General features: G+C 51.8%; 7 protein-coding genes and 1 non-coding gene across 8 annotated transcripts in view; 6 read left to right on the top strand and 2 right to left on the bottom strand.

Annotated features, from left to right (window-relative positions):
• The first annotated feature begins 555 nt into the window (after nucleotides 1-555).
• Nucleotides 556-5,578, top strand: BU25DRAFT_401197 (leptomycin B resistance protein pmd1). The gene is made up of 9 exons (XM_033704999.1): nucleotides 556-1,162; nucleotides 1,213-1,290; nucleotides 1,337-1,364; nucleotides 1,415-1,557; nucleotides 1,606-2,055; nucleotides 2,120-2,268; nucleotides 2,317-4,466; nucleotides 4,514-5,328; nucleotides 5,379-5,578. Exons 1-9 carry the CDS (start codon nucleotides 977-979, stop codon nucleotides 5,403-5,405), a joined length of 4,026 nt encoding a protein of 1,341 aa, XP_033557499.1. The 5' UTR covers nucleotides 556-976; the 3' UTR covers nucleotides 5,406-5,578.
• Nucleotides 5,579-5,943: 365 nt separating this feature from the next.
• On the top strand, nucleotides 5,944-6,016 carry BU25DRAFT_t124. Its single transcript has one exon. It is a non-coding gene; the product is annotated as a tRNA-Lys (tRNA).
• A 685-nt stretch (nucleotides 6,017-6,701) lies between these two features.
• On the bottom strand, nucleotides 6,702-7,682 carry BU25DRAFT_434339 (BSP-domain-containing protein; the record flags this gene model as incomplete). Its single annotated transcript, XM_033708853.1, has 1 exon — nucleotides 6,702-7,682. The coding sequence occupies one exon, from the start codon at nucleotides 7,680-7,682 to the stop codon at nucleotides 6,702-6,704; it is 981 nt and encodes a 326-aa protein (XP_033557498.1).
• A 230-nt stretch (nucleotides 7,683-7,912) lies between these two features.
• BU25DRAFT_414563 (pyrimidine 5-nucleotidase) lies at nucleotides 7,913-8,993 on the bottom strand. The gene is made up of 5 exons (XM_033707324.1): nucleotides 8,869-8,993; nucleotides 8,801-8,813; nucleotides 8,719-8,754; nucleotides 8,238-8,663; nucleotides 7,913-8,185 (listed from the first exon to the last, which is right to left on the bottom strand). The coding sequence occupies exons 1-5, from the start codon at nucleotides 8,917-8,919 to the stop codon at nucleotides 8,016-8,018; spliced, it is 696 nt and encodes a 231-aa protein (XP_033557497.1). The 5' UTR covers nucleotides 8,920-8,993; the 3' UTR covers nucleotides 7,913-8,015.
• Nucleotides 8,994-9,319: 326 nt separating this feature from the next.
• Nucleotides 9,320-10,656, top strand: BU25DRAFT_414561 (uncharacterized protein). The gene has a single exon (XM_033707323.1). The coding sequence runs from the start codon at nucleotides 9,473-9,475 to the stop codon at nucleotides 10,490-10,492; it is 1,020 nt and encodes a 339-aa protein (XP_033557496.1). The 5' UTR covers nucleotides 9,320-9,472; the 3' UTR covers nucleotides 10,493-10,656.
• A 1,975-nt stretch (nucleotides 10,657-12,631) lies between these two features.
• On the top strand, nucleotides 12,632-13,085 carry BU25DRAFT_181985 (uncharacterized protein). The gene has a single exon (XM_033700924.1). It carries the CDS (start codon nucleotides 12,730-12,732, stop codon nucleotides 12,952-12,954), a length of 225 nt encoding a protein of 74 aa, XP_033557495.1. The 5' UTR covers nucleotides 12,632-12,729; the 3' UTR covers nucleotides 12,955-13,085.
• A 2,595-nt stretch (nucleotides 13,086-15,680) lies between these two features.
• Nucleotides 15,681-17,464, top strand: BU25DRAFT_350513 (ankyrin; the record flags this gene model as incomplete). Its single annotated transcript, XM_033703307.1, has 2 exons — nucleotides 15,681-15,883; nucleotides 15,940-17,464. 2 exons carry the CDS (start codon nucleotides 15,681-15,683, stop codon nucleotides 17,462-17,464), a joined length of 1,728 nt encoding a protein of 575 aa, XP_033557494.1.
• Nucleotides 17,465-20,788: 3,324 nt separating this feature from the next.
• Nucleotides 20,789-23,763, top strand: part of BU25DRAFT_494484 (HET-domain-containing protein) — a gene marked incomplete at its 3' end in the record, with an annotated part of 4,494 nt that continues 1,519 nt past the window's right edge. Inside the window, exons 1-3 of the mRNA XM_033711784.1 lie at nucleotides 20,789-21,643; nucleotides 21,713-23,265; nucleotides 23,314-23,751. Of these exons, the coding sequence (XP_033557493.1) occupies nucleotides 20,902-21,643; nucleotides 21,713-23,265; nucleotides 23,314-23,751 (2,733 nt within the window). The remainder of the gene's footprint in view (nucleotides 21,644-21,712; nucleotides 23,266-23,313; nucleotides 23,752-23,763) is intronic.

Genomic DNA, 23,763 nt, shown 5'->3' with positions numbered 1-23,763 from the left:
GAGTATGTGCAGTGGCGCTGAGCGACTCTTGCTGCAGGCGGACTTTGCATCGCATGTCCATAATCTGGTGAAGCTGCAGCCGCGCATGCTCCGCAGTTGTAAGCGTAATTCATGATGGAGCAAACAGGCAGTCACCCTGTGTAGAGTTCCCGAGGGGAGGGTGACTTAGAGTGACTCGTACACAGCCATGTTGAGAAGAGGCAATGTAGTAAGTTGTGACAGATCTTGCACGAACCTTGATGCAGCGACACGAATGCATTCGAACCGCAAGAGATGAGAAGTCACCGAAACGGTGAGCAGGAAGTCGCCAAGTGTAAGCGAGCCGTCATCGCAAAGTCGGCAACGGCGGTCGGTCCAGCAGGGCACCAATCCGCCTCACGTGCCTCTATACCTGCACATGTTGTTCCGGTCTGTCTTCGCGTCTTTGAAATGACCAGATATCAGAGAGTCATCTGAACAGCGAATCATTGCTCCCAAAGCATTGTCCATCGTATTTCGTTGATGTTCTGCGAACTTGGAAAAAAACCCGTGACCATCGATCGCAGTCGTTCGCTCGTTTAGGACAAAACCTCGTTGGCGGCAGCTAGCGCAAACGATCTACAAAGGCTAAGGGCTCCCGTGCTCCACTCCTACACACAAGCTCCGGGTCTGTACGCCTTACACTCATTTCCTACACTTGAAAGGAAAGTATATATAATGTCACGCCGTTGCCTTCGTCGTAGTCACCGATCATCGTTGACCACTTCTATACATCCGTCTTGACCGCTCTTGCCGCTAGCACGGAGTTCCCGTGTCTTACTCTTCTTGGTCATCGCGTAACAAGCTGTACGCCTTATACAGCTGCCACTCTTCTTCACTTTCAGGCACCAGTTTCTGGTACCTTCGTCAACGCGCATCGTTGCATAAATTCTGCCTAGGGCACTTAATAACAGGGCTGAACCCTTCGATGTCTTAGTCGCAATCTCGAAAACCAAACATGGCCGACACCAAACCTTTGTCCCCGTCCGCTAACGCGGAAGGCAAGACTGCTGCACTCCAAGCGCAAATCGTCGAAGCAAACACAGTCGACAAGAATGATGTCGCAAAAACTGCTGGAAAGGCTAGAGGCGCCGTTGGACCTACATCTAAGAAAGGCCCGGATGCTGGGTTGAAAAGTTACTTCGTGGGTATTGTCTTCAATGTTGGCGTTGGTGTTGACTGACACTGCAGCAGCGCGTTTTCAAGTATGGAACAGCGCTCGATTACTTCTTGATCGCACTATGTTGTCTCACATCAATCGGCTCGGGCATAGTAAGTAAATCGTAGTGTCTGGTGTCCAGTCACTGATGGGCTACAGGCGTACCCACTGATGAACATTGTTTTCGGTATGTTGTTTCCAACATTGCTTTCAGAAAGATGCTAATTGAACTCTCAGGCCAGCTCGTGGGTAACTTCACAAATTACTTCCTTCCTGACACCACTGTCACGAGAGACGAATTCCAGGCCGATATCAACAATTTGACACTCTATATTCTGTACCTTTTCATCGCGAAATTCGTGCTGTCCTATGTATCGATGGTAAGACAAACTCATGTTCTCTGGAACACTCTTGCTGATTATTCCCAGCTTTGCATCCGTATCAGCGGGCTACGAATGTCCGCAGCTCTTCGTCTGGCATACCTGCGTGCCCTCTTCGCTCAGCCTGTCGCCACAATCGATACTATATCCCCCGGCAAAGTATCAACTCGAATCACGACGTCGTCAAACACAGTCCAAATCGCTATCTCACAACACTTCGCGATGTTGTTCCAATCACTCGCATTCATAATAGGCCTATACGTTGTATCCTTTGTCAAAGGGTGGCTGTTGACTCTGGTAGCTTCGGCGGCGCTGCCTTTCATCTTGGTTGTATACGGCCTGATTGTGCCGCCCTTCATCAATATCCAAAAAGTGACCGCGAAACACCTTGAAGATGCTTCAGCAATGGCCTTCGAGATGTTCTCTTCTGTGCGGGTGGTGGTAGCTTTCGGTGCTGAAGCTAAGCTAGCTAGACTGCACGAGCTTGCAGTTGCCAAAGTAAGCCATTCCATTGATTTTGTATCATGTCGTGCAGTACCATCTACTGACTCTACTTTCCCAGGCTGGAGAGAACGAGAAGAAGGCTGCGCCGTTCATGGGTCTTTTGATGGCTCCGCAAATGGCGGCCATGTATGGCACTTTCGGTCTTACCTTCTGGTATGGTATCAAACGAGCATCTGAGGGTCATGGCAATGTTGGTGACATAACAGTGTAAGTCTTCGCTTCATCGTAACAGAAATCCTTAGCTAATGGGTTCAGCGTCTTGTTCTCCGTTATGATGGCGGTCATGAACATTGGTCGTTTAGCAGGCCCAATAATGGCCATATCAAAGGCTGCTACTGCAGCGCACGAGCTGTTCGTCACCATCGATGCACCTCTGCCTGACACCTCCGGCATGAGAGATCCCGAGATCAACGCAGATGCCGACATTACGTTTGAAAACGTTGCCTTCTCGTACCCGAGCAGACCGAACGTACAGATATTAGATAGTCTTGACCTCAGACTCAGTGCTGGCAAAGTCACTGCAATAGTCGGACCGTCTGGCTCAGGCAAAAGCACAATCGTGGGCCTTGTTCAGAGGTGGTATGAGCTTGCAGGCACAACTGCAATTGAGAAAAGCGACGCTCCTCCGCCGCCGGTCGTAGACGAACAGCAAACACGAAAGCCTAAGAATTTCTGGCAACGGAAGAAAGTTGACGACAAGCAGCCCAAATACGAGAAAACACCGGACAAAGCAAAGAAAGAAGAGGAAGTCGACCTGGGTCCGAATACTTGCACTGGAACGATCAGAGTCGGCGGGGCGGACCTGCGCGAGGTTGACTTGAAGTGGTGGCGCTCGCAGATTGGACTTGTGCAGCAAGAACCATTCTTGTTCAACGACACCCTTTTCAACAATGTTGCATTCGGTCTTTGCGGGACAGACAGGCAAGATTTGTCAAAAGCCGAGAAAATGAAGATGGTAGAGGAGGCATGTCGAGAAGCATACGCTGAGGAATTCATTTTAAAACTACCTCAAGGCTACGACACACTTGTAGGCGAGAGCGGCATCAAGCTTTCTGGAGGTCAGCGTCAGCGCATCGCCATTGCTCGAAGCATTATCAAGCAGCCCGCTATTCTCATCTTGGACGAAGCAACCAGCGCTATCGACGTGCGCACAGAGAGGATAGTCCAACAGGCCCTGGATCGCGTATCGAGAAATCGGACCACGATCGTCATCGCCCATCGCCTTTCTACCATCAGGCGCGCAGACAAGATTGTAGTGCTGCGAAAAGGCAAGCTCGTTGAGGAGGGAACACATGACGAGCTTGTTCAACTCGAAGCAGGCGTCTACCGTAGCCTTGTGTACGCTCAAGAGCTTGCAATGGAACCGGAAGGCGCTCATGAGATCTCTGAAGAAGCTCAGCTGGAAAGAGTCAACACTCTAGATGCGAAATGCGCCAACGCGCAAGAAACAGAGTCCCATACGTCCGAAGTGGATCCTGAGTACAAAGAGCGAGGCCTAGTGCTTAGCTTTGGTCGTCTACTCTACGAACAGCGTAGCCAATGGCTCCTCTACTCGATTTCAACAGTCGGTATTTTCATGGCTGGAGCCATCTACCCAGTGCAAGCTTTTATTTTCGCCAAAGTCATCGAAGTCTTTACCTTCACGGGCAATCGCCTCGTCAGTCAGGGCAACTTCTGGGCCGGCATGTTCGGAGTGGAGGCCGCTGCTGTTTTCATTGCTTACTTCGTCATTGGCTATGCTCTTCATTATGTCGAAGTCGTGGTCACGGCGATCTACGGTCAAGAATACCTGAGCAACATGATGCAAAAACGGATTGTCTGGTTCGATGACCAAGGACACAGCCCCGGGTCTCTCACTTCTCGCTTGAGTTCTGACGTCGTGCAACTTCGCCAGCTAATGACAACGGAGATGTCTATTGCCCTCATTGCAGTCGTCAATCTAGTCGGGTCTTTGATCATCTCTTTTGTCTACGGTTGGAAGCTCACACTAGTGGCCCTCTTCTCCATCATGCCAATCATTCTTGGTGCTGGCTACATGCGGATGCGGCTGGAAATACAATTCGAGAAGAAGAACGCTAAGGTGTTCGAGGAAAGCAGTCAGTTTGCCACGGAGGCTGTCGGTGCCTTCCGAACGGTTCTTAGTCTCATCATGGAAGACATGATCGGCAATCGATATCAGAGCCTTTTGGTCAGCCATGTCAAGCATGCCTTTGGCAACGCAAAGTACTCGACGATTGTATTTGCGGCAAGTGATAGTCTTGAACTGGGTTGCATGGCTTTGGCGTTTTGGTACGGCGGTACGCTACTCGCCAAAAGGGAGTACGGCCTAGTCGACTTCTTCGTCATCTACACTGCGGTAGTACAAGGTGCCATTGCTGCTGGCATGTGGTTCAGCTTTGCACCAAGTGAGTGTCCTGTTTGTTCGAACTGCAACGTGGCTGACTCTTGACAGACATGGCTCAGGCAACTGGAGCCGCAAACCGCATTCTCAGTATGCGACCTCCAAAGGATGCTGCAGCGCCTACTTACCCAGCTTTGCGCAATCCCTCTGGTGGCGTCAGTGTCGACTTTCAGAATGTAAACTTCACCTACAAGTCCCGCGACACGCAGGTCCTTTCGAACCTAAACCTGCACGTCGCTCCTGGGCAATTCGCTGCTCTAGTAGGCGCTTCTGGCTGCGGCAAATCCACCACCATCTCCCTCCTCGAGCGTTTCTATGATGCCACATCCGGCACAATCCTCTACAACGGCCAAGATCTAACGACCCTTGATCCATCCCTCTACCGCCAACAACTCAGTCTCGTGTCGCAAGAACCAACCCTCTACGAAGGCACCATCAAGGATAATGTTGCCCTCTCTGTCGACGCTGCCACAGATGCAGACATCGAAGCGGCGTGCACAGATGCGCAGATCCACGAGTTCATTGTCTCGTTGCCAGACGGTTACAACACCCGTCTTGGTCCTAAGGGCATGAGCCTGTCTGGCGGGCAAAAACAGCGTCTCAGTCTTGCGAGGGCCTTGTTGCGAAAGCCAAAATTGCTATTACTTGATGAGGCTACTTCGTCGCTTGACAGCGAGAGCGAGAAGCTGGTGCAAGCGGCCATCGAGAGAGCTGCTGGTGACGATGCTAGGACTATGATTGCGGTTGCGCATCGATTGGCGACGATCCAGAAGGCAGACGTCATCTTCGTTATGGGTAGTGGAAGGGTGTTGGAGCAGGGTAGTCACCAGGAACTGCTGAAGAAGCGAGGCGTGTATTGGCAAATGGTGAGTCGAATCTTTCAAGTTGTGAGAGAGTTTTTGCTAATGATAAACAGTGTCAAGCTCAGGCTTTGGATCACTAGACCTGACTTCAGAGTGGTGGCACAAGAGAAAAAACAAAGGCGGCGTAGCGGTACCTTCATTTCAACGCTTTCGATAACCTTCTGCATACTGCATTGAAAAAACTAGTCCAGAGACTTACAGGTATATAGACGCATAGAGATTCGCCACTTAAACTCTGTAATATACATTTGCGTCTGATTCAATGTTAGCTGCTTTTGTGCACTCGTGAGGTTCTTCTTACACCTCATCTCCATGTAGTCAGCGATCGCTCCTGCGAACGCATCGATCATTAGTGGACATGTGTTGTTATCGTGTGCTTGAGCTCCTAAATGCGAGGTAACTTGGTCGTAATCGATCATTTCACTGAGGTAGTTATGTCGCCGAAGTTCGCCAGCAGCCCCACGCTACCAAACAAATTTGCACCTTGAGCTCCCAAACTCTGTGCATCTTCGTAAACCCTTCAATCCTACCTAGTGTCCTGCTCACCATCAACACCAGAAACTACTGGCAATATAATAACACCGCTCGCGTATCCTTTCATCAAAACAGCAACAACAAGCCCGGCTGGCACAATCGGTAGCGCGTGAGACTCTTAATCTCAAGGTTGTGGGTTCGAGCCCCACGTCGGGCTTTCTTTTTGTCTTTTCAAGGTGTGCATAGCTGTCGTAGTTGCTGAGATATTGACCGGTGAAGTTGGTGTAATTTTTGCCGGGTGCGGTGCTGTGAAGGTCAGTGCGCCGCCCTAGCGCACATAGCCTCATGTGCGAAGCATGCCTTCCATGACCTGCCACGTGCATGACACTACTCGCCGACAGCATAGCATCTTCCATCTCTTTGTTTTGCTGCCTCGTGAGGCTACAGTGCAAGGTAGGCCCTATCTTTTGCACTCCCAATCTTGAACCCCGCTGCAGTTCACAGACAGCTTCAGCGAGGATTGTGGGATCAAACACAATCCTCTCCAGAGGTTTGAAGAATACAGGATGTTCAACTTGCACTCAGGATGTGAAGATTGATATCTCAATTCCTTGGAAAATTGTGGCTGGGAGATCGAGCCTGGAGGTTTTCGGAGAGCTCAGCATCTTGCTTTTCATCGTCTTTGACCGCCGCAGGACAATGTACCCGTCGAGCATGGCTGCTCACCACGTCTGCCCTCCTCTCTTGTCTTACACGAAGTCCGCTGCCTCGCGGGCACGCACGCTCTGCATTTGCGTCTGGCAGCTCGTTGGCCTTGTCCAGGCCTTGGTTCGTGGAGGCCTTGATCTGCCCTTGGCGCCGAATCTCTTCTCCTCTGAGCGTGAAATCGTGTGGCTTGGAGCTCACGATATACCTGGACGCACTGGTACCATCATATTGCCGCCTCGCCGTGCTTTTTCGCGCAGTGTCCTGTGATCCTCTGTTGACGCAGTTGACACATCCTCGCTCTGCGGCTTTTCTTCGTGCGAAGCACTCTGCTCTTGTTGCGGTTCTCTTGTTCTCGTGGCGTCCTCTGTCTTTTGTCTCTCGTCATCGTCGCACTCCAAGCTCCTCTTGTATCCTTCCCACAACTTCTCGATGCTTTTCCCACAGCAATCATGCCAAAGCTTCTTAGCATCATACCTGCAGCCCCTCAGCGCCTGATTGATCTTCCTCACCACATCATCGCCATGCTCCTTCTCCAGCCACTCAAGGAAGTATGCCGTACGTTCATATCCAACATCCCAATCGCAATCGCCCCTGCGTCTCCAATGAGGGGGCGCATAGCCTGCCTTTAAACGCACCCAATCAGCCACACCTTCTGTCAAGCCCCCAGGCGCAGTGTTGCCGCCATGGTGCTGCCAGCAGTGTACCATCTCATGTACGAGAACACCATTTATCTCTTCCTTTTGCCTCGACTCTGCGACGTGCTCGATGTATTTGGTGCTGAGGTGGATTTCTTTGTGGTCGTCATCGATGTCGAGACCGGTCGTGTACGCTACACCGTCCATGTCTCGAAGCACCAATGTGATTGATCTTGTAGGCGGTATGCATGACTTCTCAATGTCGGTGTAGAGTAGACGTAAGACAGTGTCGACTGCAGACACGAGAGCTGAGGAGGCATGTACGAGGCGGAGGAACGCGCGGGAGCCGTCTGATGATAGATCTCGGAGCTCGAGGCGAAGTAGGGGCTTGCGCTGCGGCTTGACCTTTGTCCTCGAGGACTCGTTTTGTGTTGTTGTGCTGCTTTGCTGTGGTGTGCTGTGCTCGTCGTGAGTAGCTGGGGACAATGCGGAGGCCTGTGGGGCAGGCAGGGTGGAGCTCGATGTTGGAGCTGGAGACATGGTTTGAAACATCTTTGGCGTCGACGTGGATGTCATTTTGTTCTTTGGAGTAGTATCGAGTATATATAAACGATATTGGCACGAGGCAACGAAGACGCTAGATGTTGCGTTGTCAGGCAGATGTAAGGCAGATGCGTTGGCATCATCGAGACGGCAGTAGCTCCATCGATAAGAGCTACGCGCCACACGCTAGCACTATGCGGATCCATGTCAATATCATGTACATCGTCCTTGAAAATGCATGTCTTCTTCAAGAGCCTGTCTATGTTCTATTCGTGTCGCTCGTCTATATGTTCTAAATCATCATCGTTCAGTGCCACGTCTTACCGGCATTTACGATGATGAGCTCTTGAATACCTCAGGGAACGTCTTCCTCAGTTCCTGTAAACTCCTGATTTGGTGCTTCGCAGCCTGCTTGGGAGGTGACTCAATACTTGGATCCAAGTAGTGCGCGACATTCCACCCTCGTTCATTCGCGGCCTTGCAGTTGATATACGAGTCGTCTGGTATGATTAGTATGGAGCAAAGCACCGAGAATAATATTGACAAACATACCCACGAAATAACAGTTCTCGTTCTTGGTCACGCCCGCCTGCTCCATAGCTTTGTCGAACATCTCTGCCTGTGGTTTGCAGACGAACCTGTCAGAGCTGTAGTCGCAGTATGTCATGCCTTCAAAAAGGTCATCGACCTTCAACAGCTTGACAACACGCTTGCCGTGCGTGACATAAGCATTCGTGAGCAGCCATAACCGGACTTTGCTTGTATCAATATCTTCGATCAGCTTGCGCAACTCCGGGTCCGGCTTGATCACATCGTCCAAGGGCAACGCATCGTCGACTTGTTTGTTGTAGTCTAATGCGTCGATCTTGTGGTGCCTGACAAGGCCCTCAATGGCAAGACCATATTCCCAGTAGTACTTGTAGTGAAGATCGTTCGCCTCTTGTTGCGATATCTCAAGGTGAGTTTGGAAGTACTTGTCTGTGCAAATGGTGAGCAATTGCTCTGGAGGCAAAAACTAAACGACTTCACTCACCGATGAGCTCAGCCATCATGTCATGGATATTGAGACCTTGTAAGGTCAGTAACTATTATCAAGTCTCCATACAGGAACGCACTCTTTGGGTAAAGCTACTTGAGGTCAGCGAAGTTTACTTGATGTCAAAGTGTACATGTAGGTACTCACACAGTTGTCAATGTCAAAGAAGAAGACTGGCTTCTCGTTTTGTTGCGCCATGGTGATGTTTCGTTTGGGTGGTGCTTTGTTTAGAAAGACAGGCTTTGACTTTGTAGAATATAGCTGCGCCCTTGCGCAAAGTACTGCTCTGTGCTGTGGCGGACTCGGTCTGAGTAGTGGAGTTCTGTGGAGTGGCCGGCGTGTAACGAATGGACTAAGATCTGGCGTTTGATAGCAAACAACTTGGCTGGCGCAATTTGCAGTTCGATATGAGTCGAACTTCGAGATGGCAGAAAGTGAAAGTTGCATGAACTGCATGCAGGGAAAGGGCGGGCAAGAGTCATGACGCGTGGGGGTGAAGACAGCGCGATGAGCTTATTTCGGACTAGTGTTTCTAATACGCCTGCTGAATTTCTACCGCGGCTTCGTTGACCTTTGCTGGCGTCTCGCTCCCCAACCCCTTCACTTCCATCAACCGCGACATCAGACGGCAGCTTGTACACTGCTTGTGTTTGTGCAGCTGCGATTTCTTGGTTACCCGGCATCTGTTGGTCCGTTGGTACTGAGCTCTAGCTGTGGACTGTCGTAAGGCCAATCGCCTGCCAGCTGCGCAATGTCGACAATTGCATCTGCACTGCCGCACGTCAACGGCACAGGGGTGGTATCCGCAGAGGCCCGTCGCGAGGTCGACTTTTTGCAGCAGATCCTGCAGATACGCGACGATGTGTTTGCTAGCAAACACCCGCGTATCCATCTCCCACCCAAAGTAATTGAACAGGTTGCACCACGTCCGCCGCAGACTACACCGCCGAGCAGGCCCTCGATCAACGGCATTGCAAATGGCACCAACGCCTCGCAGTTGTTCTCGCCGCGCCCGGACAGCTCATTACAGCAAACCACACAAGCACCCGAGTTTGTTTCCCCAGCCCAGCCCATACAGCGACCCTACTCTGCCAAGTCCGCGTCTTCTGGCATCGATCCGGTGTTGCTCACCAAGTCTGACCACTTGATCAGGGCAGAGTTGCAGCTCAAGCGACAACAAATAGAACGGATCTTGAAAGACCAATTCGACAAGAAGGGTCGCGGCAATGACAACGAGGAGCGCGAAGCCCACTTCAATGTGGAGGAATGCTTGACGCAAGCTCATCTTCGCGTGCCGCCTGTATCTGGCTTGCAGTCTACGACTAACAACAGTGATGGCGCTGAGTCATTTGACGAGAACTCGTACTACTCTAGCAAGGCAGACAGTTGGTCTTCGGAAGATGTTGATGTCAACCAAACCTCTAATGCTGATGCTACAGGGTCACATGTCTCTCAGGGGAAACAGCCGATCAAGGATGCTCATGTTGAGCCTGCTGTGATCGACCTTGACGAGGAAACGTACGAACCTGCCGATGATATTGAAATCTATGAGCCAGAGCAGGTTGATCTTGGGGATGATGCAGACGAAGAGGATTACTCGCCGCCTCCGGCTGATGTTGGCCCCAGTGAGCCTAAGAGAGGCCGCGCACGAGATCGTGGCTTTGGCAACGGTGGCGCAAACGGGTATGATTCTTTCCCTTCCATCTTCTTTCCTATTCAACTATCTCGATTGTTGGGTCACGCATATCTCTGTTCGAAGCTCGAAGTCTGAACTAGTTGACACCCATCATTCCACCCTTGACTGGTTTGATATGGCGTGTGAGCAATCCTAGCGTCACACATTTCCATCAGCGAAGCCAATTGTCAGACTTTCGAAGAACTGCCTTACCTCCTCAGTCGGGTGGACTCAGCTTCGCAAGTACACTATGGCCAGACTACGCGACATCTATCGAAAATCGAAAGTAAATGGAGGCTAACATATTGCAGATCCCGCCGCAACAGCCCATCAGGCCCAGCGCCGCCGCTGCAGAATCCTCGCAAACGGAGGCGAGAAGAGAAGCGCCAGGAAAAGCGGCGTGAGCAACAGGCTAATAAACGCGTGGTGCGATCCCCTGAGCCTTACATTAAGGAGGAGCCTCAGTCACCGCCCCCATTCGCTGAGTCACAGCCAAGCAAGCGTCGCGCTCTTCAACCTCTTCCTAACGATGTCGAGGTGATGTCTCCACGGGGACCGGTCTACTACCGCGAATACGACGAGCCAACTTCACCAACTGTAATACACGCACCACAGCGAAGACCACAACCTCAGGAGCAGGATTTGAGGAGAGTGGCAAGTCTCCAGTATGCTCGACGCCCGTACTCACCAGGTGGCAGCGGTGGCGAGGTCTTTGCAGCACCTCCAGAGTACCGTCCGATTCGCGCGGCATCTCACGCATACGCCGATCGACCAGAAGTACCAGTCTTTCGAGTGGCTTCGTCCCGCGCCTCGATGGCGCCGCGATACGTTCGTGAACCCTCTCGGTCGCCTATTTACGAACCCATGCCTCCACCGCGCCGTATTGTGGTCGATCAGTATGGCAACAAATACTATGCAGCACCCGTCGATGCGAGAGAAACAGCTGCGCCTCCGAGCAGGCGCATTGAAGTTGACCCTTACTATGAGCGTGCCGTGACTCGAGAGCCTACGATGCGCGCACCCGCTCGCTCTGAGATTTACGAGGACGAAATTGGGCAGAGGATGCCTCCGCCACCACCACGAAGATACATGGAAGCGGCAGAGCCGGAGCTTATCGAGGCTCGACCTTATCGACAGCGAGAAGCGTCTCATCGTCCGGTCGAAGTCGAGTACCGACCACAAGAGGTAGTCGAGCGCCGGCCAGTTCCACAGTATGAAGAGATGGGTCCACCGCAGTACATGCCATCTCGTGCATACAGTGTTCGCCCAGAGGTCATACGGAGAGAAGTTCCTGAGGGCTACGTCCGTCACGAAAGCATTCAGCCTGGCACCATACGTGCGTCAGCACAACCTCGCTACCGTGAGGTAAGCCTCGCGCACCAAGAGCCCTCAGAACGATACGCAATGGCTCCACCGCAGAGTCGGCGGTATGTCGAGGAGGAAGTTGCACCAGAGTCTTATTCAGCTGTACCGCGACATGTGAGCTATCGCTACTAAGTGTTGGATAGGATACGTGTATCTGTATCACTGTTGTCAAGCTTGAGAGGATGAATATACAGCATCCAGTTTAGAGCTGGAATTGTAACATTCCCCCATGCGTGGCGAAAAACCCTGCGTAGCAAAAAAAGTCATCCGTGGTTTTTATCATAACAACGCCAACAACGACCCATAGACGCAGATAATCTCGGTATAGAGGCCTTAGACACTAGACCTTGGCCACACTTCATTTCCTCTGTATACACCTCCTGCTTCGCCTGTAATACCACTTTTCACTAATGTGCGTCCCTAGGTAACGAGACACTGTTGCGAGACAGGTTGGCCGTTCGGATCTCCAGCTATTGTTCCTCAAGTCATCTAGTCTTCGACAAGGATCACCGTGGTATTGGCCGTGCCATTGATTAGTTTGTTAACGTCGCCAATTGACTCTTCAGCGAAGCCCCCTGTCCAATTGCAATTTCAAGGGGCGCTCAAACGCTCGGGGGGGTAGGTAGAGAGTGCAATCAAGGTAGGAACATCTTATAAGGGTTTGAAGGATATCCGACCTCAAAGCGTGCATGCCGGGAGCCTCGTAATACGAAGGGGATCCCTGGGAGCGGGCCCGAGCTGGTGAGATGCGCCAACACGTCTCGGCAAGCATCAGCCTGCATTAGCGCGCTCATAGGCGACTCCGTTGTATTGTAATTAAATCGACGCTATGCGTACCCTGTAGGACCCTTCACTGTACCTGTGGCGCATGCTGATGGTCTTTTAGAAGCATTTACGACCGTGTGCACACGCTCGCTGTGTGTGCGTGTCCTTTGCCTTGCCTGAACGCTTCATGTTCCTCTTCTTCCATGGCCAACATGTCCGCCACAATGGACAAGGCCAGCCGTGTTCTGGCGCAGGCCGTTCCTCCTGGCCTGTATAAATCATACCGTGCTCGCGCAGCTCGTGGCAAAGTTCCTCACACGACTATACACTACCGTGCGCGCGGCCGCCCTTCCATTGAAGAAAAGGCTCAAAGCCAACAGTACCTCACTCTGTACAAGGAGGACGCCCTCGTTTCTTTCCTTGTATAGATGTCTGGTCTCGGACAGCCTGTGCGAATCAAGTTTATACGTTTTCTAGCCTTCTGCGTCACTCGCCAGCGACCCGAGATAGACCGACCGCTGAAGCCGCCCGGTGAAAACTGGGCTCATACTACGATTGTAACAGATGAAACCAGTTTGTAGTGTCCCGCTGCGCTCCTTACTTGTGATGACAGTACCTGCCATCGTGGCCCCCTATGTCCATTACCGTGCCCGATATGGTGCTTGCTGTCACCCCGTCATTACTGTGTGCCTCGTCATGTCTAGCCGTAACCGGCCGCGTTGTTTGTGCGCCCGTCACCGTGCCCTGCCATGATCGTCCTGCGCATGCAAGATGGAGGCTGCGGCTCATATACTTATAATGAGAGTAGTGCCAGGGAAAATTTGTGCCGATTTTGCGTGCTAACCAGTGCTGTGATGAGCTAGACGCGACATCTCAAAAGTTGGAGCTTGTAGAGCTTATGGGTTCATCTCGAAAGGGGAGATCACGCTCGCGCAGATGGACAATGGTCGCACGCGCAAGAATGTGTGAGCACGATAAGGCGGAGGGAGTTGTGAGTACAATTCTTCGCGTGCTGCCGCCGAGGCAGATGCTTTGCGGGACGGAACTATTGAAATATGATCTCGACTGATTGTGTTTTCTTGTATGCGTTTGAGAAACCTGGGTCCAAGACCGCTCATACAAGCTATTGACCCTAGTCCCAATCAGAACGGTAAACAACCCAAATGCTCCTACCCTATATCACCAGAGAGACACTTCCATCCAACAGGAACCTCCACCACATCTGTGGCTGTCAAAGACCTTGGGGACCGAGCGACCCTTCCTCCCTTTTTACTACCCCACTTTAGCGCAGAGTGAGAGCCTCTCATTGCTTCTAGTGCATCTGCGTTGCGACGATCCACAACCGATCTTTGTCGCAGGCAGCTGACAGCAAACGATGTTAGGCGTGCAGGTTCCAGTTGCCTTGCAGGACGATGCTGCAAAGAGGCGCAGCTAGCTGAGCCTGGAGCCTACCCCACAACGTCGTAAACTTGTTGCAAGCTCAAGGGAACTATCTCTTTTTCCATACAACACGTCCATACCAGACATGGTCGTCAGACCTACGACTTTAATTCATGATGCGAAAATGAGACCGCGTGCGCGCATTGTTCGCATCGGACACTACCCGTTCAGCTCCACCCCGCACAGTTCCTCTACCGCCTGGGCAACAAACGACTTCTCCTCGGACTCCACTTCCATCGTCCCCGCCATGTCCGACTGCATCGAGTGGAGGGTTGTCGGTCGCGACAACGTCACATAGCTTGGTGCTAGAGAAGGCCTTAGCGAAAACATTAGAGAAGCTCCCTGAGGCTGAGAAAGCAGCGTTTGCGCAGGCGCCAAAGACCATTGACGAGCGAACCTTGCTTTCCCGCGTACAAACGTACGATGCGGCGCACAAGGAGGACTCAACCTTCAGACCCCACGCTGAGCGTCTTTCAAAGTTCCTAGATCTGCTCAACAGATTCATGGGAGGCGTTGCTATAGGCATCCAGGCAAGCCCTGAAATATCATCTCTGGTGGTTGGCTCGGTCAGGGTCGTCATCGACCTCGCCCTGAAGTTCACCATGTATTTCAGCAAGTTGACTGACATGATCTGCACGTTCGAAGACTACCTGGGTCCTCTAGCAGAATACGCGAAGGCGGTAGATATCGATCTTGTAGAGACGACGGTGGTCAATGCTTACACAAACGTGCTCGGCTTTGGCTGGAAGGCGCGTCGCGTGTTTGTTGATGTCAACGGCGACCAGCGAAAATGGACATCTCTTAGAGCGTTCATGCGACAGCACTGGGAGACGTTTGAATCTGAGTTTGCAACCATCAAAGAAGATCTGCAGCATCATCTTGATATACTGTTGCGTTCTGTCCAGTCACTGCATTTTGACTTTTCCAGGAAAGCTGAGCAGGCAAGGCGCCGTGAAGAAGAAAGTAAGACTGTCTATACTGTTGTTGTTGTGCGCGCAGCTATGTCGTTAACACACCGTCAGGGAAGGAAAGGTCGGCGTTCCTCGCTTGGGTGTCAAGCATCGATTTCGAGAAGACTCACCAGGACACTTATGCAAAGAAGCACGAGAAGACCTGCGACTGGCTGATAAGGGAACCAAAGTATCAGCAGTGGTTTTATAGCGCCGCCTCGTCTCTCCTGTGGTGCCATGGAAAACGTAAGCAACACTGTGCTTCTCTTGTAGGTATGGCCTGCTGACAACTTGCAGCCGGGATCGGCAAATCCGTGCTTGCGTAAGTGAATGCAAAACCTGTCTTGTTTGGAAAACCTTGTTCTTATCTGCGGTCTAGGTCCAATGTAATCGAAGATATCACGGGTAAGATCGGACTGCGAGAGGATGTTGCCCTCTGCTTTGCTTACTACAATTACCGAAACACGCAACTGAAAGAGCTTCATCAGATTGTCACTGTTCTACTCAAGCAGTTGTGTCGAAGGAAAGACAAATTATCCCATGGCCTGCTCCAAACAAAGCATGATGCGTTGTCTCCGTCTTTGGTGGGTACACAGGAAAGATTCGTTTCCCTCGTCGAAGATCTATCTCAGATATACGTGGTGTTTGACGCTCTAGACGAGTGTCCAGAGCAAGAGCGAGGAGACATCCTTGGGTTCATTACCGGTATAGTAACGGCGCAGGTTGGATGCCACGTCAAGGTGTTTGTCACCAGTCGAAATGAAATGGACATTGCCCAAGCCTTTGGAGACAAGCACATACCTACGATTCAGATCCAGACCAAGAATGTTACTGCCAATATAGAGACTTTTGCTCGCAGTCAGGTTGAAAAGTTTAGGACTGGGGAGCATGGAAAGACCCTGTACATCAGTAACAATGGACTCAAGGAAAAGATCATTCAGACACTTGCTACAAAGGCGGAAGGGATGTAAGTTTGTGCCTAGCGGTTAGCGTAGAGGTTTTTGCAGGCTGAATGTGACACAGGTTTCTTTGGGTCAATCTTCAACTAGACAGTCTCTGTCAAGCCAGCAAGGCCCAGAAGGACCAAGTGGTGGAAGCTGCACTGGAGGTACTCCCCCAGGGCTTGCCAGACACCTACGTTCGGATACTAGAGCGGATTGAAGTCCAGTCTCCGTACATGAGGGATTTGGCACTCAACTGTCTCATTTTGACAGTCTATGCTCGGAGGCCTCTCAGCACTCGGGAATTACAACACGCAATTGCGATCAACTCGAAGTGCACAGTTCGACAGGATCTACAGATCGACTCCCCTCAAGTAATCCTTGAAGCTTGTGGCAACCTACTAGAAGAAGCCAATGGGTCAATCCGGCCGATTCACTACACAGTGCAGGAGTTCTTTACACCCACCGTTCAGAGCATGCCGCAGCATACTATACGCGCGCAGCTTCTAGACTCGCACTCTGCGCATAGACAATTGGGCTTAGCGTGTCTCGAGTACATACAGCTAACGGCATTCAACAAACCAGTTCAGTACAGTTGGAACCTTTTCGATCGACTTCACAAAAACGTTCTGGCTGGCTATGCATGTCAGAGCTTCGACTATCATATTTCGAATTGCGATGAGCCTCCTCACGGTGTTATGATTCAACTAGAGACACTCTTGCGGCAAGAGAGTCCGTATCTTGCAGCAATCCTGCAAATCAAGGTTTTGCAAGATGGCCACGGCTACGGCAATATCGAAGAGCGCTTTAATAACATGAAGTTCCGTGTAACTCCGGATACAATTGTATACAGCACTAGTCTCTACAACATTCCCATTGTAAGACAAAAATGGGTCGACCAAACGCCCCCAAAATATGCTTTACACCTGGCAGTTTCCGCAGGGCTGACAAGTGCAGTCATCCGACTGTTAGATGGAGGGTACGAAGTCGACGAGAAAGACGGGAGCGATAACACTTCATTATACTACGCGTGCCTCAACGGCGACCTGGACGTCGTTCAGGTATTAATTGACAAACATGCCGGGGCCAATGCACAGGGTGGATACTACGGCAACGCACTACAAGCAGCTTCAGCGGGACGCCACGAGCAGGTAGTCAAGATGCTGCTTGACAACAAGGCCGACGTCAACGCGCAAGGCGGATACTACGGCAACGCACTGCAAGCAGCTTCATACAGAGGCCACGAGCAGGTAGTCAAGATGCTGCTTGAAAACAAGGCCGACGTCAACGCGCAGGGAGGAGAGTACGGCAACGCACTGCAAGCAGCTTCCGAGGGAGGCCACGAGCAGGTAGTCAAGATGCTGCTTGACAACAAGGCCGACGTCAACGCGCAAGCCGGATACTACAGCAACGCACTGCAAGCAGCTTCAGCAGGAGGCCACGAGCAGATAGTCAAGATGCTGCTCGACAAGAATGCTGACGTCAACGCGCAGGGTGAATACTACAGCAATGCACTGCAAGCAGCTTCAGCAGGAGGGCACGAGCAGGTAGTCAAGATGCTGCTCGACAAGAATGCTGACGAACTGCAGCAGAAGGACTTCGTGTGAAGGCCCGAGCAACTCTGTTGTTGTATTCTGGTTGATATATTAGGATGATGGCAACACTGAAGCAGGCGTTCAGCGTTTTGAGTCAGCGCATGTAGGGAGCGACACAAGGTGTAGGAGGGCGAACCAATGCACGCGATCGTGGCTTTGTGCCTGGTGCCTATATAGAAGCACCTCATCACTCGTAGATAGTATCATAAATCCATCTCATCTCTTCCTCTTGCCTTGATCCTAGAACTTTCCTAGGCTAAAGTAATCTCCAAAGGCTGGACTAACCAACTTCCCTAATAGGACATTCCCTCTAGCCCCCGAGAGTTGAGCGGATTTACAAAGTCACGAACAAACAGAGGGGTTATTGCCGGAGGGTTGATTGACAACGTTGACGAAATGATCAACAGCATACCTCACACCGTGGCGATTGATCTAGAGAAGAAAAAGTTATATGACCATTATAGATCAACGGCAGCTTTACAAATTTGCAAATGAGAGGTGCCGAAGCTCCGAACCGCCAACCTGCCTCTCTACACAGGGTGTCTCTCTACCTAGGGACACACCTTACTGGCATACTCAACAGCGTCACTCCGGCCAGCCTCAGACTTACCCTGAAACTCGCGTGAGCTGTCTAAGAGCTTGTCAAGCTGTCGACAGACAACAGAAGATCATATGCCGAGCGAGGTACTCAGACACCTGAGCTCACTGTGCTGTAGTGATGACCTGAAGCCTCATCAAGCGGGGGCTGATAACCGAGCGCCCCAGCTGTGTTGAAAAGACCGAAAAGTGATGACTGTATTTTATCGCTAAACTACCGGTAGATCCAACCGAAGCGAGACCCCTCGTACCACAATACCAATGCAAGTGTTTTGTGGACTGCGACGGCCACAACACCTCACTTCACTAGCCAGCTTCTAAAGTTAGTCGTCAGTCAAAACTGCATCGCTTCTCCTATCGTAAATTGAAGTTAATATCCAAACAGACAGTCATTTAAGCATCACGAGTTCGGTAATACGAATTGCAAGCGCTGATTGTCCCTGATCTTGCATCCAGCTAGGAGTTCCTTTGAGCCTCTGCTGTCATGTTACTGATGCACAATCGCTTGTGACCCAATTCGGGGTTTCTTCTATTTGCACATCCTTGAGATAATGAGATTTCGCAGTTCGCCCCGAGACTGACTGACGGGGAGTAGCTTCAATGGTCCGCCGTAGAAGTCTCGTACACAATATCACGCGTATCGATATCCAGCCACGACTACGCACCGTCACAGCGTTCGTGCCGCTTACTGTAAGCATTCATTTAGCCAGCCGCTGACACGCTCTCCTGCTGACCTGCTCTCCTTGCACGCTCAGCGCGCTCATGCAGACAACGGCATCAGTCCTTGGTATTTCCAGCAATTTGTAAAATGGACAGGGAAGTACATCATATCAATGAAAATCAAATTTGTCTATGTTTTACCCGAATGGGTCTAAGTAACGCTAGAATATCCCTGACCCTGACCCCCTTCGTGTTAGATCATTCGAATCGCAAGATAGAGCAAAACTCCTTCAGCCCAGATGTTTTGATCTCACGTTCGTCTTGCTCCAACTCCCTAGACTGCACGTTCCCGCTGCCGTCGACTACCGGCAGAGGATTTTTCTGTTTACGCTTGCCTCTGCTGCCGCCCTTGGGTCGGGCTTCCTTCTCGTCGCGCTTTTGCTGGGCCTCCACGATCTCCGCATACCCTATTGTCTTCGCTCTTCCGACAATCGCATTCTTTACCGACTGACGTGTTCTGCTGTCGTTATTCTGGTCAAGCAGGACTGTTGTCGTTGAATAAGAGGTTGCGCTCAGCGAAAGCTATCTCAGCTGCATTAGCCAGCTTCTGGACTAGCACTGTGCTGGGGCCCTCGGCAGCACGGGCGCTCTTCTCGAGCCGTTGGCGCAAAGACAGCAAGGCATCCATGGTTATAGGTGTTACTGGCGTGACTGGCGTCCGGGCCGGCCCGTCTTGCCAAGGTCTGTGCGACCAGTGGCTTGTCTGGCCTGAATGGGTAAAGACCCGCCCCCTTCCACGCACCTCGAATGTTTCGGGGCGTAAACGCTACCCCACGCGCGCGGCTGTACAGGGCTGTGAAGTGCTCTTTGCCTACTGTGTTCGCCCCTCCACGATACAGACGCTCCACTTGCTCACGGTACGCTGTCTTCAGAGGACCGAATACGCCCACATCACAAGGCTGCAGTTTGTGCGAGGTGTGAGACGGGAGCCGGCACAGGATTATGTTGTTCTCGTAGCAGAACTTGAGCACTTTCAACGATTCATGCGTTCCAAAGCCATCTCTGATCAGGACTCGTGGCTTCTTGCCTGCTCGCACCTTGGTGAGGGGGTCAAATACACGCTTTATCCAGTACAGACTAATCTGAGAGTTGGTGTACCCAGTGCTCGAGCAGGCGAAATGCCAGCCAGGCGTGGGACGGGTGGTCCACGTGCTCCGATGCGTTACGGCAGGCCATATGATGAGAGGAAAGAGGTACCTACCGTCTGCTGAGATGCGTTTGATCGCCGTGACAAGTGTGCGCTTGACGCCGGCGCCTCTATAGTCACGCATGTCGCCTTTACCTACCAAAACTTTGAGCGAGGCCAGAGAGCTCAGAAGCACTCCCGTTTCATCCATGTTGTACACGTTCTCCGGCACGATGTCCGGAGCATCCAGCTGCTTTCCGATCACGTCAAACCACTCTGCCACTTTCTCATAGATGTGCTTGTCGTGTCGGCTCCAATCTAGTGCCTTCACTCTCCGCGCCGTTATCTCTGGGTGAAGCTTGTAGAATTCTTGCAGTCAGCTCTTGTTCGGGGGCTTGAGCTCTTCGTCGGTTGCAGAGGCTTGAAAGCGGGAGGATCGTTGGCGTTTGATCGTGTATGCAATGGAGCGTAGGTCTTTGGGAGTTCTAGGGTTGCCACTGATGCACGCATGTATGAGATAAGCTGCCAAAGCCTTCTCCTCGCCTGGTGTAAGGTACTGCTGCTGTTGTGCTTTCTGCACTCTCGTCTTTCTCCCATCCTTACGGTGATAGTAGGTGGATGCAGGAACCTCGTCTTGTGACGATAACAGAAGGTGCACCTCGAATCCCACGTGATCGATCAGTTCTGTCAGTACCTTCGTGACTATGCCTACGTCCTGCCTGTTCTGCACAGCTGTTACTGTGAGGACTGGAGTAACGGAGGGGTCGGGCGGGAAAGACAAGTTGGGGAAGCGCCAATTTGGCCAAGTTGGCGGTTCGCTAAAGATAGACTCATGACTGGCGGGGCCCACTTTTAGATCCCCACGCGGTTGCTCTGCCGCCGCTGCTGCCTGCTCATCACACTGCTGCAAATCTCGACATACGACGATGCGCACTCCCTCACTCGAGACCTGTTGAAACGTGAGCGTTGTTCTGCCTCGAGGGCCCTACAATGCCTGTGTCGCACGATGCGTCTCTTGCAGTTCGACCAGAACGGCGAACTTTGCCTAACCAAGGACCTCAGCGACGAAGAGGTTTCCTCCCGCTCATATGCCATCCTCTCGCATACATGGGGTCGAGACGATGAAGAAGTTAGCTTTGCGGACCTGAACAATGGTTCGGGAACAACGAAAGCCGAATACAAGAAGCTTCGCTGGTGTGGGAAGCAGGCTGCGAACGATGGTCTGCGCTACTTCTGGGTGGATACCTGCTGTATTGACAAAAGTAGCAGCGCTGAGCTTTCGAAAGCCATCACGTCGATGTTCCGTTGGTATGGCGGTGCAGTGAGATGCTATGTGTATCTCAGAGACGTATTGACAAGGCATGGCGAGAGCATTGATGCGTCGTCACGATCTTGGGAACCAGCTTTCCGCAGCAGCAGATGGTTCAGCCGCGGTTGGACGCTTCAAGAGCTTCTCGCGCCTCGGTCGGTAGAGTTCTTCGATTCATATGGCACCCGATTAGGCGATAAGGTGTCTTTGGAGCAAGTACTGCATGAGGTTACTAAGATTCCGCTTCGTGCCCTTCGTAATGCTCCTTTAGACGAATTCAGCGTCGACGAGCGGATGTTTTGGGCAGAAGATCGTGAAACGACGCATGGGGAGGACAAGGCGTATTCTCTGTTGGGTCTCTTCAATGTCAGCATGCTGCCAAACTATGGCGAGGGAGTAGACAAAGCCTTCACGAGGTTGCAAAAGGAAATTCAAGACGGTGCGTGGTTCAGCTCAGCTCTCTGGCTGCAACAGAGTTGGCCTCTTCGCTGACATGATGAAACTACAGATGACTTTATCGCTCGCCTTCCGTACGCTCCTGACGCGCCTTTCAACTCGAATACCTCTCAGCATGAAGCGACCTGCCTCCCCAACACCCGTGTTGATCTCTTGAACAAAATCTACAAATGGGCAGATGGAGCGGGCGAACAACACATCTTTTGGCTGAGCGGCCTGGCTGGCACTGGCAAAACAACAGTTGCACGCTCGGTCGCCCGCGGGTACCATGCAAAGCAGCGTCTCGGTGCCAGCTTCTTCTTCTCCAGAGGCGGGGGCGATGTCAGTCGGGCGGGCAGATTCGTCACCAGCATTGCGGTTCAGCTTGCACGGAACGTACCTGGCGTCCGCCGCCATATCAGTAATGCCCTTATACAACGTCCTGAGATTGCCAGTCAGTCGTTGCGCGACCAGTGGCAATATCTCGTCCTTCAGCCGCTGTCGAAGTTGGAGAGTCCAGCAACATATGTGCTGGTGATTGACGCTCTTGACGAATGTGAAGGCAGCAATGACACGCAACTCATCGTGCAGCTCTTGGCGATGTCCGGGTCGTTGAAGTATGTGCGGCTGCGAGTATTCCTCACAAGCAGGCCTGAGGTGCCGATCCAATATGGACTGGGACAAGTGCCAGACGCAGAGCGCCGGGACTTTGTGCTGCACAAAGTGTCGCCGTCAATTATCGACCACGACATCCGGCTCTTCCTCGAATATAGACTTGACCTGATTGGCCAAGAGGATGGCCAGGCACTCGGCTGGCCGGGCGCAGAAGTCATCCATAGCTTGGTTCGAAGTGCAAGTGGCTTGTTCATCTGGGCTGCGACAGCATGCCGCTTTATTAGCGAAGGTCTGTTTGCGGAAGAGCGGCTACACATGCTTGCTGATGGCAGTGATTGTGACAGCGCAGCTAGTCCAGAACAACACCTTAGTCAACTGTATATGACCGTTCTGCAAAAGTCCGTCCAGAGCAGCTACACTGCACGAGAACTAGCTAGGTACCACAGCATGATGCGGCAGATTCTTGGGAGCATCGTAGCTTTGTCCTCGCCTCTTTCCATCCTATCGTTAAGCATGCTAATACTGATCCCAGAGCAGAGGGTCAATCGAATGCTGAAAGAGTTGCATGCCATCCTTGACATACCAAAGGACCAGGGCCAATTGATACGTCTGCATCACCCTTCGTTTCGCGACTTTCTTTTCAGCAAAGACAGGTGCGTCGACGTGAACTTTTGGGTAGACAAGAAGCAAGCGCATGCAGCTCTGGCTGCCAATTGCATCCAGCTGATGTCGAGTACGCTTAAGCAAGACATCTGTGGCATCAAAGCTGCTGGTACACTAGTAGCGGCTGTGGAAAAAGACCGTGTTGCACAACACATCAAACCGGAAGTCCAATACGCCTGCGCTAATTGGATGCAGCATCTCACGAAAGGGTCCTTACAGCTTCACGATGGTGATCAAGTGCACATGTTTCTGAAGGAACACTTCTTGCACTGGCTCGAGGCGCTGGGCTGGCTAGGAAAGGTGTCCGAAGGGATTCACGCTATAAGCTTACTTGAGTCGATTATTCCAGTAAGTTATCGCTTGAGAAATAACGATCAGAGGATAATGATTGCGCAGGATGAAGACTCCAGTCAGTTGCGTGCATTCGTTCATGACATGAAACGATTTGCATGGTATGGCCGAGCAGCGGTCGAACAAGCACCTCTGCAAGTGTACTACAGCACACTCATGTTTACACCGAGTAACAGCGTAGTAAAGCAGCAATTTGCCCACAAGTTTCCAGTATGCATTAAGAGGTCGCCCCAAGTAGAGAGCGACTGGAACGCGCTGCTGCAGACACTGGAAGGACACTCAGGCGGGGTCAACGCGGTAGTGTTCTCGCAAGACAACAAGACAGTAGCGTCGGCATCTTCTGACAACACAGTCAAGCTGTGGGACGCTGGCACTGGTGCTGAGCAGCACACGCTTCAAGGACACTCAGGTCAGGTCAGCGCGGTAGTGTTCTCGCGAGACGGCAAGACAGTAGCGTCGGCATCTTGGGACAACACAGTCAAGCTGTGGGACGCT

The sequence above is a fragment of the Macroventuria anomochaeta genome (assembly GCF_010093625.1).
Source record: "Macroventuria anomochaeta strain CBS 525.71 unplaced genomic scaffold BU25scaffold_38, whole genome shotgun sequence".
In the NCBI taxonomy this organism is placed as follows: domain Eukaryota; kingdom Fungi; phylum Ascomycota; class Dothideomycetes; order Pleosporales; family Didymellaceae; genus Macroventuria; species Macroventuria anomochaeta.
This window is presented reverse-complemented; position numbering and strand designations above follow the sequence as displayed.

Bases quoted from the DNA above. Each gene is read 5' to 3' on its own strand.
- BU25DRAFT_401197 (XM_033704999.1), top strand. From the start codon at position 977: ATGGCCGACACCAAACCTTTGTCCCCGTCCGCTAACGCGGAAGGCAAG. The intron at 1,291-1,336 runs GTAAGTAAATCG...GATGGGCTACAG, and splicing joins CATCAATCGGCTCGGGCATA to GCGTACCCACTGATGAACAT. The intron at 1,365-1,414 runs GTATGTTGTTTC...TTGAACTCTCAG, and splicing joins ACTGATGAACATTGTTTTCG to GCCAGCTCGTGGGTAACTTC.
- BU25DRAFT_414563 (XM_033707324.1), bottom strand. From the start codon at position 8,919: ATGGCGCAACAAAACGAGAAGCCAGTCTTCTTCTTTGACATTGACAAC. The intron at 8,664-8,718 runs GTGAGTGAAGTC...CCATTTGCACAG, and splicing joins CATGATGGCTGAGCTCATCG to ACAAGTACTTCCAAACTCAC. The intron at 8,186-8,237 runs GTATGTTTGTCA...TAATCATACCAG, and splicing joins CGAGAACTGTTATTTCGTGG to ACGACTCGTATATCAACTGC.
- BU25DRAFT_414561 (XM_033707323.1), top strand. From the start codon at position 9,473: ATGTCGACAATTGCATCTGCACTGCCGCACGTCAACGGCACAGGGGTG.
- BU25DRAFT_181985 (XM_033700924.1), top strand. From the start codon at position 12,730: ATGGCCAACATGTCCGCCACAATGGACAAGGCCAGCCGTGTTCTGGCG.